The following is a 21,491-nucleotide window of genomic DNA, read 5'->3' as shown; positions in this document are numbered from 1 at the left end:
ACATATGATCGTTGTCGCAATAAACTACTGGGTTGTACGTATGTTCTCGTATGAGTTATCGCACAATATGGAGATAAGAACGATGATACAATCCGAGAATGCAGGTCTGTTCGAGTATGCAACTTGCATCATCATCGCTACAATTATTATCATATGCAAATTTATCTTCAACAAGTGGGTTTCAGGCAAATAAAAAAAAACAGAATAAACAGTAAGAAAAAGTGTACATATTTCTAAAATTGAAGCTATACAATTTTTCAATAGACAACAATAAGCTTGCTTTGTAGTCAGAAAGAATCCGTGAATAAAAGTCCAAAACTCATTAACTTTCATTCATTAACCGCTACCAAACGGATCCTTTTACATAGTTACTACATATACTCACACAAACTTTGATTGTTTCTGTGACTGTTCCAAACATCAATTAAAAAGTTATATGTACGTACTAAAATAAGAAAGTTTTAATTTTTTGTTCCTTTAGAAAGGTCAGTGGCATTTTTTCATTTTTATGTGCTTGTTCGGCCTGCATTCCCCGGGGGGCGGCGCGGGTAAGGGGCGGAGGCTGTAGTATCGGCGTAGTAAGCGCGGGGCCGAAGGCGGGGCGCGGGGAGCATGCGCTTCGCGTTCAATATTTTGTTCAGAAAGTACTATGCAACGCTAGTGATGCGACTGATAATTTTATCGATGTTTTAGCGGGGTCCGGCAAATATTGAATAGTTATTATGTACTAGTTTCTTACCCATTTGAAATTTCCTTTCAGCCGATTGAGAAACTTTATAGTAGAATACAACTTTTGTTTATTTGTCATGTTTAAAGTAGAAAACTACAAAACAAATACATTTATAATATGATTTATTAAAAAAACATTTTGCTCCTGTAAGAAATCTGACATAAAATGTGATTCTAAGATATGGTGTTGTCTACCCCGTAAGGGATAAAGACGTGATTATATGTATGTTAATATATAATAATATATATAGATGTGATTATATGAGTGTTAAATAAATCTACAGACTTTCCATTAAGTTTTAATTACTTATGAACCAGTTTATATGATTATTAATGAATTTACCATCGTGGACATTTTGTAGACCTTCTTAAGGTATACAATATTTATATATTATTGTGATCTATCTCGTAGAGTTCAGCCAGCGTTTGCAATGTAAGCGCAAAAAAATGTGTTAATTTACCACTTCATGTTAGAAATCTTAAAGTTATCAGTGGTTGTCTAATATATTAAGCATGTTATTATACATATAAACCTTCTTCCTGAATCACTCTATCTACAAAAAAGCATCAAAATCCGTTGTGTACTTTTAAAGATAAAAGCATACATACATACGTACAGACGCGGGAAGCGGGAAGCGACTTTCCTTTATACTATGTAGTGATTAAACTAAGCCCAGAAGATACATTTGTTAGATATAATGCAAATAAGTAACGATGAATGACGATTCATATCTATTATATCGATATACGAACAAGATATTATGTCGCCAATACTACGTCGTCGACGCGTACAATAACATTCCATACTATAAATACTCGCTGGGCGAGTGAAGTGACCGCGGTGGGAGGGGGCGATGCGACGAGTTCATTTGCATCGCAATGCACCGCACCGCACTGCACTAGCTGGATGTTTGTGCCGCGCTAGTCTAGGTGTGCCTGTAAAAAATAAAAATATTATCTATAAAGGCTCAGTGGAATAGTTTTGTGTCTATAGACACATTATTGGAACATAGGTACAGTATTTATTACAAAGGGTATAGCCGGATAAGTATGACGATCTGGCCTCCAAATGAGAACCTTTATAGGTACAGTATTTATTACTTTGACTCTCTGATCTGACACTGACAAAGAGCGTGTCTTCGTTGCTAATATGGCTTTTATTTATTTACAAATGCTAGCACGTTGTTATGTTAACATGTATGTTTAGTTCGCAGCTCTTTAACGAACTAGTTTGATCATTTAGTTCGTTAGTTCAATATCTAACTCATGATTACGAAGAGCATAAACAGTACCCTCTGTTTCAATAATTAAAACAAATAATATTCACACAGTCTATATTTCCCACACAAAATAATATTTAGGGGTTAGAGATTCCGTCGATTCATCAATATTTTTAACAACCATTAAAATACCTACCTTAAATAATACTAATACCTACACGCTTGAGAAATCGACTTACGGTGTTAACTATGTTTTTTTTATTTATTATGTAGCTAGAGTTTTTACAGTGTACAGGATCTATATTTATTTTATATATATATATTTAATTAATATATATTTATATATGGGGATTGTGCAGGTATGTTAATTTTACAGATGATTTTTATTTTTATCGCCGTATGCATTACATAATATTACTTAAAAATATATTAAATCTTAAAGGTTTTCTTGAGGTTAATGACATTTTAATAGTTTGATTTTATTGAGGTCGATTTACGCTAAAGTCCCAACGTTCGTTTCACGCCGTATTGTTTACACATTGCAGTTCAGCCGACCCGCCATCTTGGTTTTCCCGCGCTTTTGCGCACTGCATTGGAGTTCTACTATCGGGTTCTCACTTACTCTAGGGTAGTGCGTAGCGTATTAACCTGTGGTATCGTTATCGATAGCGCAAAAAGTAATTTATTTTGAAACTTAAACTTATAAAAATATATTTAGTTTGCTGCTCAAAATATATTCAGATTACTAACTAGGTCTTTGACTTTAGCCGGTCCCATGTGGGATGGGTTTATAAAAAAACATTTAATTTTGCGTTTAATTAACACATGACTCAATAGGGGTTATCCTTTGAATATAAATGAATGGGATGTAGTGTAATAGGTAAATCTTCGGTCATATATTTCGTAACAGTATAATTTATCATTAAGCCAAACAACTGAACGTAGAGTTTCAGATTTTCAAGACTGTTGTCTCTGTCTAACCTGCAAGCGCATTAGACGTGATTATATGTATGTATGTATAATTTGACTTAATTTTCCTTTATTGTTAGAGTATCGGTTACCAATTGAATATAATAATATTTAACTCAGTAACGAGTCATTAATAAGTAAGTTTATATATTAAAGCATCTGTAGGATTAGATTTTGGGCACCATAAGTGGATTTTTTAAATTTTTCTCTAAAGTCCTATGTCGAAGAAAAAAAGCAATTAGAACGTTTTTAACTCAACGCAGTTTAAATACTACATAAGATATTTCACTTAAATTGACACAAATTCACTACGATTTGGATAATTTTTTTGATATATGTAATACAAAATTTCAAGAAATAAACAACACATGAAAGGGGAAGAAATTCCGAGGCAGTTAGTATCAAGATATACTTCACAATAGCGAATTGATCAATTAACGAAATTCCATGTGGTCTTTTGCGTAATTGTTCCCTGGGAGGCCATTAGGGCGGCAAATTATTCTTTGTTTGCGATACGACAATAACAAATTTATTAATCCCAATTAGTGGACATCCACGATTACACGTGCTACTCACACGCAATGATGTTGCGTATTTAGATTCTAAACCCTCGTGTAAAACCAACTTTCATTGCCGGGATGATGGTGATTTATATCAACAAGTCTCTTTGAACTTTTTAAATTCCATTATAAAACAACCAATCTTTGCCAACTATCTGAATAATGTGTAATGATGTTGTACTTTGTCATTGCTCATTCATAATCGTACTTTGTATCTAGTTTAAGGCGGTTTGTGTCCGAGTCACCAGTTCGTAAAGACGACCCTGGCCCTCAATAATATGAATATTTATCAATTCCCCTAATGACATATGGAAAGTTCCTGCGTCATGATATTTTTCATAAACATATGACTTGACATAAATGTACCCCTACATTTTCACTGTAATGTTACGACGTTGAAAACTCAGTTTCCTTCAAGTAAGAATATGTACTTTAAATTGTCATGGTCCACGGTTATTTACCTACCTCAACTCCATCTCACTACCATCTACAAGTAGGAACAATGAGATATAATTATTTTTGAAATAATAATCTGTAGTGTTTTAATATTAGTAGTTAAATAAAAAACATAGTACGCTAGGTGTATATATATAGTCACCATACCACATAATACATAGATCCACGTCTGAAGTCGCAAATGTTCTTATACTTTCGCGAGCCTACACAGTTTCAAATGATCGAGCATAGAGCATACATACATACAATAATTACGTTTATATTCCGTACTGGGTAGACAGAGCCAACAGAGTCGAAAAGACTGCCACGTTTAGCTGTATGATGGAATTGAAACTCAAGTACTGACAAGTTGGTAGGTCATTGCCTAAAAAGATAATCCCAAGTTTGCTAGCCCTTCACATGATTGACTTTTGCAATCTGCACGTGAAGACGACATAGAACACGTTTTTACTGCAAATTCATGCATTATCTAGGTATTTAATATAACCCATTTGTTTTTGTTACAGTATGCCCATCAATGGACATCAGGAACTCGCCTGAGAACTTGATCAACAGACTAAAGGGGTGCCGGGTGATCGAAGGCCAGCTCAGCATCGTGCTGATGGAGAAAGACAACCCGGACACCTTCAAGAACGTTAGCTTCCCCGAGTTGAGGGAAGTTACTGACTATATTAAAATCTATAGGTAATTGTTCTATATTTATTATAAACCACTGTTACATGACGTGATATTTTAGAAAATTGTCCTTGTTGGCCGTGGCATTTTCAGCGTCAATTCGAAATTTATTCCTTATACTATTACGAGTGTAATCCCTTAAAGAGTTGGTCAGCATGCTTGCAGAGATCAGACGAAAAAGGAACACGCAATCGGTACAAACGCAAAGATGATAATATAATGTCATTATTCATATGTTGTCGACTTTAGCCACGCCTTCCCATCATTATTATATTTAGAATAGAACCATCATTGGCACAAAATGTTAACAGAAAAACAGACTTGTCTCACGTGTAATTGTCTATTCAACTGACAGCTTCATTCATTGATATCCACAATGAATAACTTAAACATTGTTTTTCTACAAGTGTGTTAATTACACATGACATTTAAGAAAATATGAATGCTATAACTAATAATAATGATTTGTTTTCAGAGTAAGGGGCGTCCGCAACCTCGGAACCTTGTTCCCTAATCTCACGGTCGTCCGGGGGATGCGGCTGTACAAGGACTACGCCATCGTTATTTATGACAATGAGCATATAGAGGTATGTGGCAGCATATACACTTTAATTAAGGAGGTAAGACAGCGATGTACAGAACGCCCTCTGTGTTAGAGCTTGGGGAGATCTGATCAAACACAGAAGTGGCTGCTAAATTTGCTTATGCCTTTGCCCATTGAGAGCTTATGAGGAAGGATCAAAAGGTTGAATAGTTAAAAGCTCATCTCTGGCTTTGGCTGGTATTTCCGCGCTATGAAATGCCATAAATAGTCTTTAGTTCAAAACTTGGGAAAGAAATCTTGAATATTCAAAGTATGTATGGATCGGAGACCCGCGAAGATTAAACAAAACCGATCATTCGAAAGTGGGCCTAATCGTCCAATACATTTCTTATTTGAGTAAACTATCGTACGTAACATTAAGATAATTCTTGTTATTGTTTTGACAGTATATGACAATGACAACTATTCATTCTCCCGTCATCAACGACCGCCATAGTCCTCAATGAATTTACGCATACAATTTTAAACTTAAACTTAAGTGCCAACCCTTTTTGGCATACATCGTAAACGTGAATATCCATTTTATAGCCCGAACCTTACTCAAAATGCAACATTCGATTGTGCAATAAATTAATGCGAATAATAAACATGTCGATATGTTTATATTTTCATTCACAAATTTGAAATAGCTTGCAAAAATGTTTGCGGTTTTATTGGCGAGCGTGGGATGGGAATTGTAATGGATTTTGTTTCAGTCCCTGGGCCTACGCTCGCTGATGCGGATCCAGCGCGGGGGCGTCAGGATCCAACACAACGACCGGCTCTGCTACACGGAAACCATTGACTGGAGCAAGATCGTGGCCAAGGACATGGAGAATGTCATCATTAGGGTGAGTCTTGATTACTGTTGACAGATTTCTGAAATGATAAAAACTAATATTAGGAAAAAAAAACTAGAATATGCCCGCATCACCGCACCGCCCAGGTCAAATTAAACTGCTGTGCTTTGATATAAGTAACAATCATTTATATACATATGTATTTTATCTTTAAAGTTTAGAGATAAATGTTCCTTTTTTTATTGTATTAGTGTTTTGTATCACTGAGAACCAGTAATTGGCCATTTGTTCCACATACGTGGCGCTATTTTTGCAAACGGTTGTTGGTTTTCCAAAAGTACATAAATAATGGTATGTAACCCTTTGTGCAGCGCGCGTGTCAGCTAGCACTTGGTTTTATTTGGAAAAAAGATCAGTTCTTCCACATCATCTTTTATGCTATATGTGAGTTCTTTCATGTCTGAAAGACATCAAAAGAGAAAATATTACGGGCATTATTTGAGCACAAACCAGTAAACAGTGTAGGGTGTAAATTAACTTGGGATCATGGCCTTATTATTGTTTGTCGTATTTCTCGTAGGCGGATAGGGACGGGTGGGATGTTTGAAGCACCTTAATTACAATACAGACGGATAAATAAGATCTTCTTTACATTTGTATCCAACTGCTTCGTAAGGGTGGTTATGTTTTACCATATTTTACCTATTTAGCACTTATGTTTGTAATTATTTAGAGTGGATTCTTTTGGCAAGCTGTAATAGATAACATCTTATTCTTGTCATTTTAATTTGAGTGTCGATAATATGACTTTTTTTTTAAGTAATCTTAGTGAAGCTTTTCTTCAATACGTATTACGTAGCTAAATGTACTTGTTTATTAGCTATTGACGAAACTGTGAAGACTAATTTGAAGACCTAGTAAAAATTTCACAAGAAATTACCATGTAGAACATGTTAAGCATAGTCAAAATGCGGTGATCCGCTTGACTGCGGCTAAAGCGCCGAGTGGTCAACAGTGGCGACACTGCGGTTTGCCTGCAGCGCCTAATATCCGCAGTTCGCAATCTCGAGAGATTTCTTTGTTATTAGTTCCGGGCCCCAGCCCTCGCTCGCGTGTAGGCATTTCGTAGCAGCCGGCGCCGGTTCGTCCTAACATCTGTTTGAGGACTCTCCCGAGATACCCAGATCTGAGATAAAATATTCGTAAGGCTTTCTAGGAGCTATTTGCACTTAGTTTGTGCTTACTTTATAGTTAGAACAATTTTGTCGTTCAAATTACTGTTTTATTTCTCAACCAAGCGGTAGATAGTCAGATACTCAGTTGTTACTAAATCACTTTGTCTATTGAAATGATTAACTACTTGTTAGTGTTGAGATAGTTAATAAATTGTAATAAATTCATAATTAACCTACCAAATTGATATTTATCTAGTTAGCACAGCAACATTTCGTAAAGAATAACTGAGACAAGATTTTCGGTTATTGTCATGTGTTTGATCAGCGCCGGCCACACGCGCTCGCTATTTCCTGCCGTCACTCTGATTAGATCAGCCTTATGCGAACTGAACTGCGGTCATATGATAGAACCTATTTGATAAAGAACTGAGTTACATGTATAAAATTTGTTGCAGTCTAATTACGACCCTCGCCTCTGCGGGCTATGCCCAGACGCGCAAGAGCGCTCCGTGGACGTAGCGATGCCCACCGTTGGGCAGTGCCCCACCGACTCCACTGGCATGCTGCTGTGTTGGGACGACAAACATTGTCAAAAAAGTAAGTCACTTTCACAGTGTACATCACACACACACTGCGATGTTCGAACCACTGCCAACCGTAAGAACGTCGAAAAAGTCACTCAGACTATTATGACGTGTATTATATGTATCTACATACGATATTCTCAGAATATTAAAAAAAGTACCTACTTTGAATATACCTACTTCTTAATCTTCACCTTTGTATTGTTATTTTATGATAAATTACAATATTTGCATAAGTAACATTGTTTTGAATATCGATATTCGGCAATGTTCGTTCATTGACTTGAATGTAATTAAATTATTGCTCTGTTATTTTGCATAACATTATACGGTTATATGATAATGTATATTCACTAAAATTGACTATGTACGGTCACCTTGGAGGGAGTCTGGTGATGTTTATTTATTCAACGTGTAGGATATTCATAACAATGGCAAGTATTCACTAAAATAATAATGTTTCTTTTTTTGTGTGGAAGGAATTATTTTTTACGTTTTGGCAAATTGTTGGATCGCCAGACATGTTGGCTTACAAATATTGCATTGACCCATAAAACAAATATGATCTTCCTCCTGGCGTTAGTCCCGGTTACATCTTTAGATTTTTGAAGAAGAACCCGGGGTGACCCTGGATTGAGTGAGTCAGGTTTTCACACGAAGCAACTCCTATCTGACGACCGCAATCTTTGCATGTGACCTGACCCATATTGGACCATGGTTGTAAAAGCAATCATATTTAACCTACAATTATTTAACCAGCTTGCCCGAGCGAATGCGGGGAGAGCGGTTGTATGAGCGACAAATCGTGCTGCCATCGGACCTGCCTTGGCGGCTGCAGCGGTCCTACCTCCCGAGATTGCTTCGTCTGCAAGAACTATTCCTTTGGGTACGGGAACGAGAAAAAATGCGTTGAAGATTGCCCGTTTGGAACTTATAAGGTAACTTGAATATATGCAGCTGTATCTGATCGGAGAAGGTTAATAACATTGATATTGTATTTACGTAAATACATATAGTCAAATTGATATCGATAAAGCCGGGTAGAAAGAGCCTAAAGTCCTGAAAAGACCGAAAGGCCATGTATTATCATATTAAGTATCATTTATTTTGTCAACAGTCTTAATATGGCAATTATAAATGTCATGCAAACTATTTGCTGTGATTGGAAGTTGTTACTTGCTTCCATCAAAGTTCATAATCATCACGGTGTATTGTGACAAAAGGGGTGTTGTGTTAAGTTGACCAATCATAAGGATCCATTTATAATGTAATTTCATTGGTCGAATTCTGCACATCTATGTCTCTGATAAAGCCCTTATTTTAGTAAGGAAATTAACAGGTAATATAATAATATGATTTTTTTGTTTCAGTTGAAAGCCCGCTGCGTGTCGTCGAGCGAATGCCGCGCGATGCCGCATAGCTCCACCGACTTACAGGGCCGACCTTCCGTCGTTAAGGCTTACAAAATCTACAACGACTCCTGCGTTCTGATTTGTCCCAGTGGCTATATGGAGGTGAGAAATTATTGCCCATTTCTGCGCTTTACCACGTAGAGATATGTCTTAGATTCGTTTTTCTATCAGTTATCGTTCTAGCACTGTATGAGTATGTCCAGCACAATGTCAGCTAATTCGCCGGTTTATTGTTTTATGAATCTTCTCATTTTCATCTTCATAGTTAAATCTGTTACACAACCTGATTATCCCCTTTGCATTTGGTTGCTTTTGTGTGCTCTTGTGGTAAAAGTCCGTGATCTTATGAGCCAGTTGTCAAGGATAGCTTTTCCCAAAGCTTGTTGAGCTTGCATACATGCATTTTTTTCATACGACTTTCGTAACTAATTTGTAAAAAGAACTTATAGTTATCTAACCATATTTTCGTTATTCTAGGAAGGAGACGAGAAAAACGCTAGTTGTGTACCTTGCCCTGGAGCGTGGTGCCGCAACAACTGTAGCGGCGCCAAGATAGACTCCATCGCGGCCGTCGAGCAGTTCCGAGGGTGCACGCACGTGCGAGGGAAGCTTGAGATCGCGCTTAGGAGCAGCGGCGGTCAGTATAATAACCTATTTATTTAAATGCATTAATCAGAATAGTCATCCTCCTGGCGTTTATCTCTGTTAAGGGAGGGTTATTATTACTATGAACGAGTCTGGAGTGGGTAAGATAGGTTGCAATTGCTTGTTTTTGAAGCGGTTCCCATCTGACCGCACCCGACTTACACCCAGTGGTGTAAGTGCTTATTGCCCAAGTTGCTTCTTCGACATTAATGATGAAGGTAGAAGATGGAAGACTTAAGATATGGAGGAGTCTAATTTTTACAGTACCTCTTGTGCCTCAAGTGATGTGTTGATTTTGTCGCATCTCACGACATCCACAGGAGTCGCGTCCTATTCTAAAGTATCATGTCTTCTCTTGCGCCCTGAATGTCGTGTTTATTTTACTAAATTTGAATCAATTTGACAGGTAACACAATGTCGATACTGGAGCAATCCCTGGGCGAGATCCGCGAAGTGGAAGGGTGTTTACAAGTGACGCGCTCCTACATGCTAGTCTCTCTAATGTTCTTCAAGAATCTGCGGACCATCACCGGTGCACCTTTACCTGAATGCAAGTATGTAATTGTCTCTCTCATATTGTATGCCAGGTTGCATGTTGTTGTCGTCAGTCGCATTGTCGAAAGGAGCAATCCCTGGGCAGATCAGATGGAGGGGAGTTTGCAAACGATATAATGGTTGTCTGCCTCATACTAATAGTCTTTGGGAAAAGCAATGTGGATTATAATCGACAACACTCACAGGTCCTCGCAACAACAACACATGCCTAGTACCGATAGGGATGTTGACCATTGCGTCATGGAGGTCGTCCAAATATCCTGTATAATAGCGAAACAACCATTATTTTCAAACGAAGATAACCTTTCCCGCATTTGTTGCAGAGGCCAAGTGTTGAACATATTCAACAACCCGAATCTCGAATTGCTGTGGAACTTCGAAACTCACGGTCCTCTCAACATCACCGGTGGTTCCCTCTACATCCACTTGAATCCCAAGCTGTGCTTCGACAGGATCCTGCCTTTACAGAATATGACCAGCAACCCCAGACCGGAGTTCAACCAAACAGAAGTCTCGGACAGCAACGGAGACCAGGCTTCATGTTAGTACGGTATCATTTTGTTTTTATTATTTTGTTGCTTCATTATTATTATCCTAGCGTTTTCCTTTTGTTTTTATTTTGGTCATAGACACAATCCAAACTTCGCCCATATTCAAGGAGAACTCATTACACAGGAATAACTGCCGGTTGATTGCTCACCTTAAGTGCAAATCTCTATTAAAATGAATTATTGTTTGTCTGAATGTATCAGATCATAAAAGAAAAAAACAGAATTTGTTAAAATATATTTCCTTTTATTCCAAGACTAGCTGTGCCCGCGGCTTCGTCCGCGTGGAATAGTTATTTTGAACATCATTGAAGCCCTCAAGGATGAATAATTTTCCCCGTTTTTTTCACATATCCCATTACTTCTTTGCTCCTTTAAGTTGCAGCGTGATGTTATACAGCCTAAAGCCTTCCTCGATAAATGGTCTATTCGACGCAAAAAGAATTTTTCAATTCGAACCAGTAGTTCCTGAGATTAGCGCGTTCAAACAAACTCTTCAGCTTTATAATATTAGTATAGATCTAAAATATTCTTATAGATTGCTAAACATAGGTACTATCCCCATAGGTTTCCAAGAGCAACTACACCTGAAAGTCCACAAGAATGACCTCCGTGTCATATTGACGTGGAACGCTTACTGCGCGGGCGATGCTCGGAAACTGCTCGGCTACTCTGTGTACTACATCGCAGCAGAGAAGAATGTCACGTTCTATGGGCAGAGGGACGCTTGTTCTGACACGTAAGTAACATGGAAGGCTACAAGAACGATGTGGCACAAAGCTTGATATAGAACGCTCACCGCGCGGCCGATGCTCGGGATCTGCTCGCCTACTCGGTGTACGACATCGCAGCAGAGAACAAGGCCACGTTCTATGGACAGAGGTATGCGAGTTCCGACAATAATGAAGAACAAATAAACAATAGAGTGAAGAAGCCACTCAATTTAAACAGTCTAGACTAAGTGGCCGAAAGAAACGTCAGAGATGCGATAGTAAACCTGATTACCGCTAAGTTCTTTCAATCTCTGTTTCACCCATCCCACCACATTCTATTTTCATGCCGTATCAGGTCAGATTGTTTTGACATTGAGTGCTATGCATATGATTAAAAATTAACTCTTTTTCAGGTGGAATGTTATAGACAAAACGACTGACGAAGTGCGCAGTACAAACTTAACACGAGAAATTACTTCGAACAGCGAGTTGCTGATAAAGGCTCCATGTCCAGTGCAGCCCTCGTTCACCATGTTGCCGGATTTGAAACCGTTCACACGATACGCGGCATATGTCAAAGCGTATACTACGCAGCAGGACAGAAAGGGCGCGCAGAGCTCCATCATATACTTCAAGACGCTGCCAGGCCGTTAGTATGAATTTGATTACAGAATGCAATGCCGTGTGGTTCCCAGCACCAATAAAAAAAGAATAGGATCACGCCATCTCGTTCCCATGGATGTTGTAAAAGGCGACTAAGGAATAGGCTTACAAACTTGCGATTTTTCTTTTAGGCGACGGGCTAGCAACCTGTCACTATTTGAATCTCAATTCTATCATTAAGCCAAATAGCTCAATGTGGCCTATCAGTCTTTTCAGGACTGTTGGCTCTGTCTACCCCGCAGGGGATATTGACGTGATTAATGATTATATGTGTGTTTGTATGTACAGAATACTAGAAGGCTAAAAACTGAAAACAAAATATGTTATTGATGATTTTAAAGCACTGAAATTTTGGATATTTGAATTTGTAATTTCTTAACATTTGTAACAGATACTACAAACAATAGGTACCTATTATTTTAGTCATATAAGGCTATGCATAGAGAATGAATCAGAATCTGCACTTGCATCAAATAAAACAATTTGCTTAATACCTCAAGGCTCTAACATTTGATGATGAAATTTTAACCAGCATCTATTTATAATCTGTCGTCAGGTCCATCCCCGCCAACCAACTTGATTGTGGAACACGACGGCCCCCATGCCGTGACCATCAAGTGGTCACCACCGATTCTGCCCAACGGCATCCTCGTGCTTTACCACGTGGAGATCCAGGCCAACAGCTACAACAAGCCCAAGATCCTTGGCTCCAAGAGCAATTACTGCACCAATCGTATGTACCCTGCAATAGTATGTACTTAGTTGTTATATTGTTTTTATGCTGTAGCGATTGAGTGGCCATAGTGATATTGTATATTAACTGTTTGGTTATTGTAAATTTTTTTTAGATGATCTTAATTTTCAATTTTGTAGCCAAGAATAATATATCCGCCTGAAGATCAACCAATGAATGATGATGATTTAAAAAATAGGAGCTAAAATTTGTGTGCACGAAAACAAGTATAACAAACAAACAAACGAAATATGGGAAGTGAAATCACTTTAATGCTCTCATATTAATTTATTTCTTTAGTTTTAGTATCTCAAAATATAAATTTTTCAGGTGTCAAGTTCTATGTTATGTATAACCAATTACAATAACTTACACACAGCTAACGCGCTTGCGAACAAGATAAAGGCCGTCCACGAGTTGTCTCCGGAGGTTCGGAAGGAGAAGCAGACCGGTGACGTCACCAAGAACAGCACGTGCGCCTGCGAGAAGGAGGACGTGAGGACCAACGTCAGGTTCACCTCCCGCGCCGAGGAGGAACGCCGCGAGAGCATCAAGTTCGAGAACGACCTGCAGAATGAGGTGCGTCACTGGAGGTTGTGTAACATACGAAGTAGGTTCGTGACGTCATCAACAACATGGTATACAAAGGTTGTAAAACACAGAGGCAACTACTTTGCAGGTTATAGCGAAAGAAGCAGACTTCTTTGACATTGATGTGCCTCTCTCATCTAGACTATCTTGTACAATCTGGATTCGAAGAAAATCTTCCCCTTTTTTATATGATTTAAAAATTAGTTTTGAGGTTCTCAAAGTGAATTGCTAATAAGTTTGTGCCTCTAACTCCTTACTGATTACAGTTAATTCTTACAACTACAGGTTTATATAAAAACACCAAAGAAACAAAGAACATTAAAAAGCAGACGAAGACGCTCTGTAGACTCAACAATTCAAAGCATGCTGGTCATCCTTAGTGATAACAACAGCCCCAGGCTCGGGCTCAATTACTCCAACAGCACGGACGGCGATGGTAATTCACATTCTATTTATTATTATACCCTGTATGGTTTCACCCTCCATTTATCATGACATTTATGCCAACTTACAGGCTATCTTCTCTGTGCTTTTTCTTCGTCTTTGGCCATGCTTGTCACCTCACAAACCTCATCACGCCCATATGAACGTTCTCATTTCAGTCAAATGCAGTCGCGTCGAGCCTAACGTTTGCGTCATAAAGGACAATACAACAGGTTAACATAGATATTATTGTTTTATGTAACGGGTAACTGGTTGCTGCATGCGTCGATTTAAGGTTGTAGCTCACAAATTTTGATGACACTTACATTGCACACATCGAATAATAAACATAGAAATCTTTCTGCGTGGCAGACTCACGTATTTTGAGCTCTATTGTCAGACAAGGTATGGATCATTTTTTGCAGACTGTACACAGCGCCGGTTCGAGGCAAGTTTGGAGATAGAGCGAGATGCAAATATAGACCCCCTTGTCTGCCACCAGTTTGACATCAGTTTACTTGGTGTTTTATTTGCTGATTGATCGCTCACAATCAATATATTTGACAGCAAATAATTTTGATGACTCTTAGTACTTGATATTTGTGCACTTAGATTCTGGAGTGGTTACTTTTTTCGCACTATATAGCAGGGTCAGTCTTAAATGTACAGTCACGTAATTCAGCTACGAACCTTATAAGATTGATGAGCGAACTTCTGCATGATAAGACATATTAGTAATGCATGTTTGCGTAGATAGCGTGTTTGTCCCTTTCGCATAAATTCTGTAATACTTCTGGCAATAAAACAACATGAAATTAATCTTTTAATGTTCAGCTCCGTCGTTTTCCTTTAACAGTTTCACAAGAGAGAGAAAATGTTATGGTTACATAATAAGGAGCGGTACACTTTGTGATCAGTTTGAAAGGGAGTGGGAGTAACTTGATCGTGGATGTTTCCACGTGATATTGTTGTGCGATGATTCAATGCATGTACACTTTCTAGAGTAGATTTTAGCGAAGCAATTGCAATCTTATATAGACTATACTATACACACCATATAATTAACTTAATTATTTTCAAAGACCGGTAGGAAGGATATTTTCTTGTGTAAATTTATATTATATCCAGGCAGGTCAGGAATCAAGACTAGTTAACGACACATCACTGAATGCTATCATATGCTGTTTAATGCAAGGCGTGCATTGGAATTAAGCCTTGTTTACCCCAGTTAACCAAAAAATCATTTTAATTTTGAACTTAAAAAAAGAAACGATTCGTTTATGTGTTGAACACATGCCACTGACAGAAAGTATATACTCGTAAGAGTTATGACAGACAACAGGCAAATTCTTTTGCCCTGAAAAAAGTCGCATTGTTAGAACTGACTAATAAATTTTTGTATAATTTGAATTAAAATCTTGAATTCATCATGAACTAATTACTGGTGCTCATGTAAACTAGGCATAAAAAGAAAGGAATCATTCAATAAGAGATACCTGAAAAAACAATATAAACGTCTTGCATTTCGCACACATCAGTAATGTTTAACCCTTTACAAGTTTGATATGTTCATTTATTGTTCTTTTTATTCTATTCGGCAACATGTAAAACGTAATGATAATGGCATGGCAAAAAAATATTTAAACGGGACATTTTCAGCCTTATTAAGGATTAAACACTTCTTAATAATATTGAGTAAATATTCAATGCTATAATATGTTTCATTGTCTTTACGCAGGTTATGTTAAATCTCTGTTCTACGAGTTGAACACAAAGACTATGTCTTTGAAAGTGGATCAGATGCGGCACTGCACTTGGTACACTGTGAACGTGTGGGCGTGCCGCCAGAAGGATCCTAACGAAGAACAGTTGTATTACAAGGAGACTTGGTGCTCGGACCGGGCGTACTACACCTTCCGCACTCTGGAATTAGGTATTTTTTGCTTATGTTGTCTGAAATTAAGCTTGAATGCGAAGAAGCGAATCTTGAAGCTTGTAGCGAGAAACAAGAATGTTACCTATCACTCTTGTCAAGATTATATTCATATCGTGGCTCCTCTACACCGCGAGCGATTTTTTCTTTTTTCAACCACCATTGGTACCACTTTTCCTGGGTCCCACTTCCATCGTATAGGAAGTCGTGTTTTTAAGATTTTGGACTTTTCATCCTTTAGCGGGTGCGGACATGGTAACAAACCTGCGCGCGGAAATCCTGCCTTCCAACAAGACGGTGCCGGAGGTCAATGTGACTTGGGACCAGCCGAAGAACCCTAATGGTTTCCTGGCCGCCTATAGAGTTCAATATACGAAGATCGAGGAAAACAATCAGGTAATTTTTATATGTATTGGTATTGATTTTAATAATAGCTACTAACTAAAATGGGGTGATTTATAAACTTAATTGTGATACCTTAATTCAATTATGATGTATTAGGCACTTTTGGATTAGTTTATCCTGTATAATTAAAGATAATAAGAGGGATAGATAAGATTGCCCTTTAACGAAATATGTTACGAACTCCTTAGAGTGTTCCGAATAAAATATGATGCATGTTTGAACTTTCTCAAACATTATATTCCCTGAGATAAATGTATTTCCCTGGAATTATACTCGAAAAAAAAAAGGAATTTATTATGAAATTAACGAGAAACTGAGTTTTTACAACAAGAAATAAGTATACATACTACATATGGTTATATATGTATAACTTTTTACATGGCAAAGGGCGGCGAGTTGGCTTTGCTCACTTGTGTGACGGCGGACGACTACGAAAGCAACGGACAAGGCTACACGCTGAGAAACCTGCTGGCGGGGAACTACAGCCTCAAGGTCACGCCCATCACCGTCAACGGCGCCGGCGTCGTCTCTGAGATCTTCGTCTTCATACCGGTGAGTTGCTACGTTTCGTCAATGTGTAATAATTCATTTTGATAAAATAAGGTACGATTTTAATATATGTGGATTTTAAATACCATTTCATGAGGTTATACATTTCTATTTTGAAAGTTTAGTGTCTCTTTCATTTAGTTTCTGCGTTGTTTGTTCCCCTTCATCAAGTAAGACTGAAGATTCGAAGTTTTAAATTACTTACTTAGTTTTTTTAGTATAAATATTTTTTCAATGAACTCAGAATTAAAGTTAACGTAAACTCCTAATAGCGGTGAGAAAAATGTCGTTAAACAGCATTGGCAATGCGGAAATAAAAAAGAGTGAAAAAGCATTGTGAAAATTTTAACTTTTGTCTTACATCTACTTGAATGTACTATTTTTTTTTTCATACAGGAAAGACCATCCGGCCAAAGTCACGAGTGGATATGGGGTTTAGTCGGCGGCTGCTTCATAATGCTGCTGATGGTCGCGGGCGGCATCTGGTACGCGCGGCGCGGGCTGCTGCCGCCCAGCGAGGCCAACAAGCTGTTCGCGTCCGTCAACCCCGAGTACGTCACCACCGTGTACGTGCCCGACGAGTGGGAGGTGCCGCGCGCCAACATCGAGCTCGTGCGCGAGCTAGGACAGGGATCTTTTGGCATGGTGAGTCTTAATTACAATTCGTCCTTCGATGGGTTCGTTTTTGTGACTCGAAAGTTGTCCCGCGCCATCATGGATCTTTTGGTATCATAGTTTATTTATTGTACACTAACATCTGTAAGGTATGCTGCCCACCCGGTTCCAGGATTTTACCTTTCACTGTCCAAAGGTTGGCTAGAAGAGATTGCTAAGCGATAAGTCCGCCTTTGCTCAACATATCCATAATGTATGTTTCATAATGTATGTACTTCATATGTATTTTTTATGGGCAATAAAGATAATTTGTATTGTACCCGACGAGTGTAAGGTGTCAAGCGTGTGTAGCTTTCTTATTCTTTAAATAGCATGGTACAGTCCACTCTCGTTAATTCAAACCTGCGATAATTCGAACCTCTCTATAATTCAAAGTTATCACGAGTTCCCTACGAAATCTTTTTATATTTCGAACTAAATCCATACATTTTTGTACACTTGGTAATTCAAACAAAAATATCATTACTATATAACAAAACGACGCGTTAATTCGAACTCATCGGCGTTCAACATGCGACAATTCAGAGTTGCAGAGAGAAAGAGGCGGAAAGATTGTTGGTACAAATACGATTTTGCGACAAGTTCAAACGTGTATTGTTTTTGTTATGATTAGTTTGACTATTTGACACACACTCTAACTAATTGGTTTGTGTTATCATTCAGCTACTGTTACTCTTTCGTTGTGTAAGTATATCGATTAAAATTTTTTGTTAGTCACGAGCCCTAGAAAGTATAAATGTTTGACGATTGCTGAAAAGAAGAAGTTAATCGAAAAAGTAGAGGAAGGTGAGAAGAAAAGTGATGTTGCAAAAGAATTTAAGATTCCTCTGAGAACTCTCTCAACCATAATAAAGCATAAGGAGAAAATTAATGCTGTCTACAAAACGAAAGTGATGAAAAAGCATTTCAGGCACTTTTTCTCTCAAAAAAATGATTGAGAAGTCTGAGCAGCAGCAATATGCTTTGAAGCAAACCAGTATATCTTCAGAGTTCTTTCGAAAGATAAATTTATTCACATTATGATTACATGTATGTACCTTCACGAATGTACCTCTAAACGTTTATCATTCAATCAAGATCAACACTTAAGAATTCGAAGTTTTATTTATTTACTCTCACAAATTTCGAACCATTTGATATTTCAAACACTCGATAATTCGTAAAATTTTAAGAGACCCTCGAGTTTCGAATTATCGAGAGTCGACTGTATATCTTGTTTTCTTTATAATTATCTACCTACTGTCCCTCACTTTTAAATAGCGCGTGCCCATCGCATTTTTAGTTTTGAAAAAAGAACGCCATTTACGATTGATATATGGAATAATATTGCAATTAAAATTTTAATTTGTTTTCAGGTGTATGAAGGCATAGCAAAGAATCTTGAAAAAGGGAAACCAGAAACTCGATGCGCTGTGAAAACTGTCAATGAGCATGCCACTGACAGGTAAGATATCTGTTTGTTAATTTCTAAAATTTCACATGCATACACCATTCTTTGAGCAATAAGTATAAGGCTGAAGAAAGTTTAAAATAATTATCTGCATACGTCACGCCTTTATGCCTGTCGGGATAGACAAGCCAACAGTCTCTGTAAGGCTGAAAGGCCGTGTTCAGCTGAATGGCTTAATGATGGAATTGAGATTTAGAAAGTGACAGGTAGTGACCCTAGCCTATCCCCTACATGAAGAATCATAAGTCCCTTTATTGGCTTTTACAATCTCACGGGCAGAGAATGAAGCTGCTTCTACGCACATACTATGTTTTTCTTGGCTAGCATGAAATCATGGAAGCTTATAATTAATTTTACTATTTTATTTTATTCAGGGAGCGCATCGAGTTCTTGAACGAGGCGTCGGTCATGAAGGCGTTTGACACTCACCACGTGGTGCGATTACTGGGCGTGGTGTCTCGTGGTCAGCCCACGCTCGTGGTCATGGAGCTGATGGAATTGGGAGACCTCAAGACTTATTTAAGAAGTCATCGTCCAGACAATGATGGCTCCATCCCTAAGAAAGATGGGGGGAGTCCGCCAACGCTGCAGAATATATTGCAGGTCAGTAGCGGTTGATCAACGAAGCGTTCAGACAACAGTGGCGAAACACTTACTACTATATCTACTGGGCGTGTTCACGCGTGCTTACGCGTTATTGCTGCTTAGCAATGTTAGTAACATGACGAATGGAGCATTGTATTCCTAAAGTCTCTCTAAATATAGTCTCTCCATATCTGGGATAAACCGAAGAGTAACTTAGAAAGTGATAATAAGACATTTTTTTTTCAAAATTCGTACTCTTTAGTGCCGTTATCAAGGCATTTCGGAAACTCAAGAATTAATATCGATAGTATTGATACGGAATTTCGCTGAATGTCATTTTGGAAGTATTATTTAATTGGTCACTTCTTCCCCACAGATGGCAATCGAGATAGCCGACGGCATGGCCTACCTGTCGGCGAAGAAGTTCGTGCACCGCGACCTGGCGGCGCGGAACTGCATGGTGGCCGGGGACCTCACCGTCAAAGTGGGCGACTTCGGCATGACCAGAGACATTTATGAGACTGATTACTATAGGAAGGGCACCAAAGGCCTGCTGCCCGTTAGGTGGATGAGCCCCGAGAGCTTAAAAGACGGGGTGAGTATACAGTTTGCATTTACCTAAGACATTATTTGGTTACGGTTACGCATCACGCCTGCATACGCAGGTTTCCTCACATTGTTTTTCCACACCGTATATGCATTGGTTGGCAATCAAACTAGAAAGTAGATATTGGCACAGATTATGCCACTAATCTTGAAAATGCGCAGTGGACGCAAAACAGGTGCGCTGAGGCGGGTCTGAAACGCCGGAAGCGTTTTATTTGGCTCCCTCCAACCCACTCGCAAATCGTTTTACGTACCGGTGATTCGAGTGTTTTACTTCGTTACCGTCTTCCGTTGTTGGGAATCATTTTCTGGTTTGACTATTTTCTAGTTTTGATCACGTTTAAATTTTACGTTTAGTTTAGCTGTTTTAGTAGATTCACAAACCCATTTTTAATTTTATAAGTTATAGTGAATCACATTATAATACTATTAAATTAAAAATACTTTTATTTTTCTTTCCGACAGTACATGCGCAATCTACTCCATTTATTTCTTCACTCGTGACGGATACTCCACATGGTCGCCATAGAATTAGAAGTCGATGACCAATGCCCTTGATTTTCTTTATGATATGAAAGAGGATATTGTAATTGACGAGTTAATGTTTTCTTTTTAGGTATTTTCCAGTAATAGCGATGTTTGGAGTTATGGAGTAGTTTTATGGGAAATGGTGACGCTAGCAATGTTACCATATCAAGTGAGTATAATTTTAATATGTTCATGTTTAGGTTATGATTTATTTTTGTTTTTTTAAATTGTTATGAAATCAGATATTCGCGCTGCTCAACGACGTCACTTTGAAACCAGCCTAAAGAACAATTTTATTAATAAGGTCTTTGTCGACAGGGCCTGTCGAACGAGCAGGTAGTGCGGTACGTGGTGGAGGGGGGCGTGATGGAGCGGCCCGAGCACTGCCCCGACCGCCTGTACGAGCTGATGCGCGCCTGCTGGGCACACCGCCCCCACGCGCGGCCCAGCTTCCTGCAGCTGGTGGCGGACCTGGCGCCGTCCGCGCAGCCCTACTTCAGGCTGCGGTCCTTCTTCCACTCGCCGCAGGGCCAGGAGACGTACGCGCTGCAGCAGCGGACCAACAATGGTGAGCTATAACCCTGTCCTCAAGCAGCCTAAAGTCATCTAACATGGCTTTACCATGCCATCTAGTGATGACATTCCTCAAGAAAAATTACCGCTTGCAGTTATCCGTCAATTGGGAATTACACCCGGGGTTGTTTGACATGCGTAAACGCTTCAAGC

General features: G+C 38.6%; 1 protein-coding gene across 1 annotated transcript in view; it reads left to right on the top strand.

Moving 5' to 3' along the window:
- LOC106140127 (insulin receptor) overlaps nucleotides 1-21,491 on the top strand; it is a 55,014-nt gene that overhangs the window by 29,212 nt on the left and 4,311 nt on the right. Inside the window, exons 3-25 of the mRNA XM_013341659.2 lie at nucleotides 4,441-4,618; nucleotides 5,085-5,196; nucleotides 5,909-6,043; nucleotides 7,623-7,764; nucleotides 8,511-8,689; nucleotides 9,122-9,265; nucleotides 9,641-9,800; nucleotides 10,215-10,362; nucleotides 10,687-10,904; nucleotides 11,479-11,650; nucleotides 12,038-12,273; nucleotides 12,844-13,020; nucleotides 13,400-13,599; nucleotides 13,897-14,047; nucleotides 15,773-15,967; nucleotides 16,209-16,363; nucleotides 16,760-16,924; nucleotides 17,318-17,566; nucleotides 18,952-19,040; nucleotides 19,421-19,649; nucleotides 20,008-20,226; nucleotides 20,854-20,934; nucleotides 21,084-21,333. Of these exons, the coding sequence (XP_013197113.2) occupies nucleotides 4,441-4,618; nucleotides 5,085-5,196; nucleotides 5,909-6,043; nucleotides 7,623-7,764; nucleotides 8,511-8,689; nucleotides 9,122-9,265; nucleotides 9,641-9,800; nucleotides 10,215-10,362; nucleotides 10,687-10,904; nucleotides 11,479-11,650; nucleotides 12,038-12,273; nucleotides 12,844-13,020; nucleotides 13,400-13,599; nucleotides 13,897-14,047; nucleotides 15,773-15,967; nucleotides 16,209-16,363; nucleotides 16,760-16,924; nucleotides 17,318-17,566; nucleotides 18,952-19,040; nucleotides 19,421-19,649; nucleotides 20,008-20,226; nucleotides 20,854-20,934; nucleotides 21,084-21,333 (3,984 nt within the window). The remainder of the gene's footprint in view (nucleotides 1-4,440; nucleotides 4,619-5,084; nucleotides 5,197-5,908; nucleotides 6,044-7,622; nucleotides 7,765-8,510; nucleotides 8,690-9,121; nucleotides 9,266-9,640; nucleotides 9,801-10,214; nucleotides 10,363-10,686; nucleotides 10,905-11,478; nucleotides 11,651-12,037; nucleotides 12,274-12,843; nucleotides 13,021-13,399; nucleotides 13,600-13,896; nucleotides 14,048-15,772; nucleotides 15,968-16,208; nucleotides 16,364-16,759; nucleotides 16,925-17,317; nucleotides 17,567-18,951; nucleotides 19,041-19,420; nucleotides 19,650-20,007; nucleotides 20,227-20,853; nucleotides 20,935-21,083; nucleotides 21,334-21,491) is intronic.

This window comes from Amyelois transitella, chromosome 3 (assembly GCF_032362555.1).
Source record: "Amyelois transitella isolate CPQ chromosome 3, ilAmyTran1.1, whole genome shotgun sequence".
NCBI classification, from domain to species: domain Eukaryota; kingdom Metazoa; phylum Arthropoda; class Insecta; order Lepidoptera; family Pyralidae; genus Amyelois; species Amyelois transitella.
Note: the sequence above shows the minus strand (reverse complement) of the source record. Positions and strands in the feature narration are given on the sequence as shown.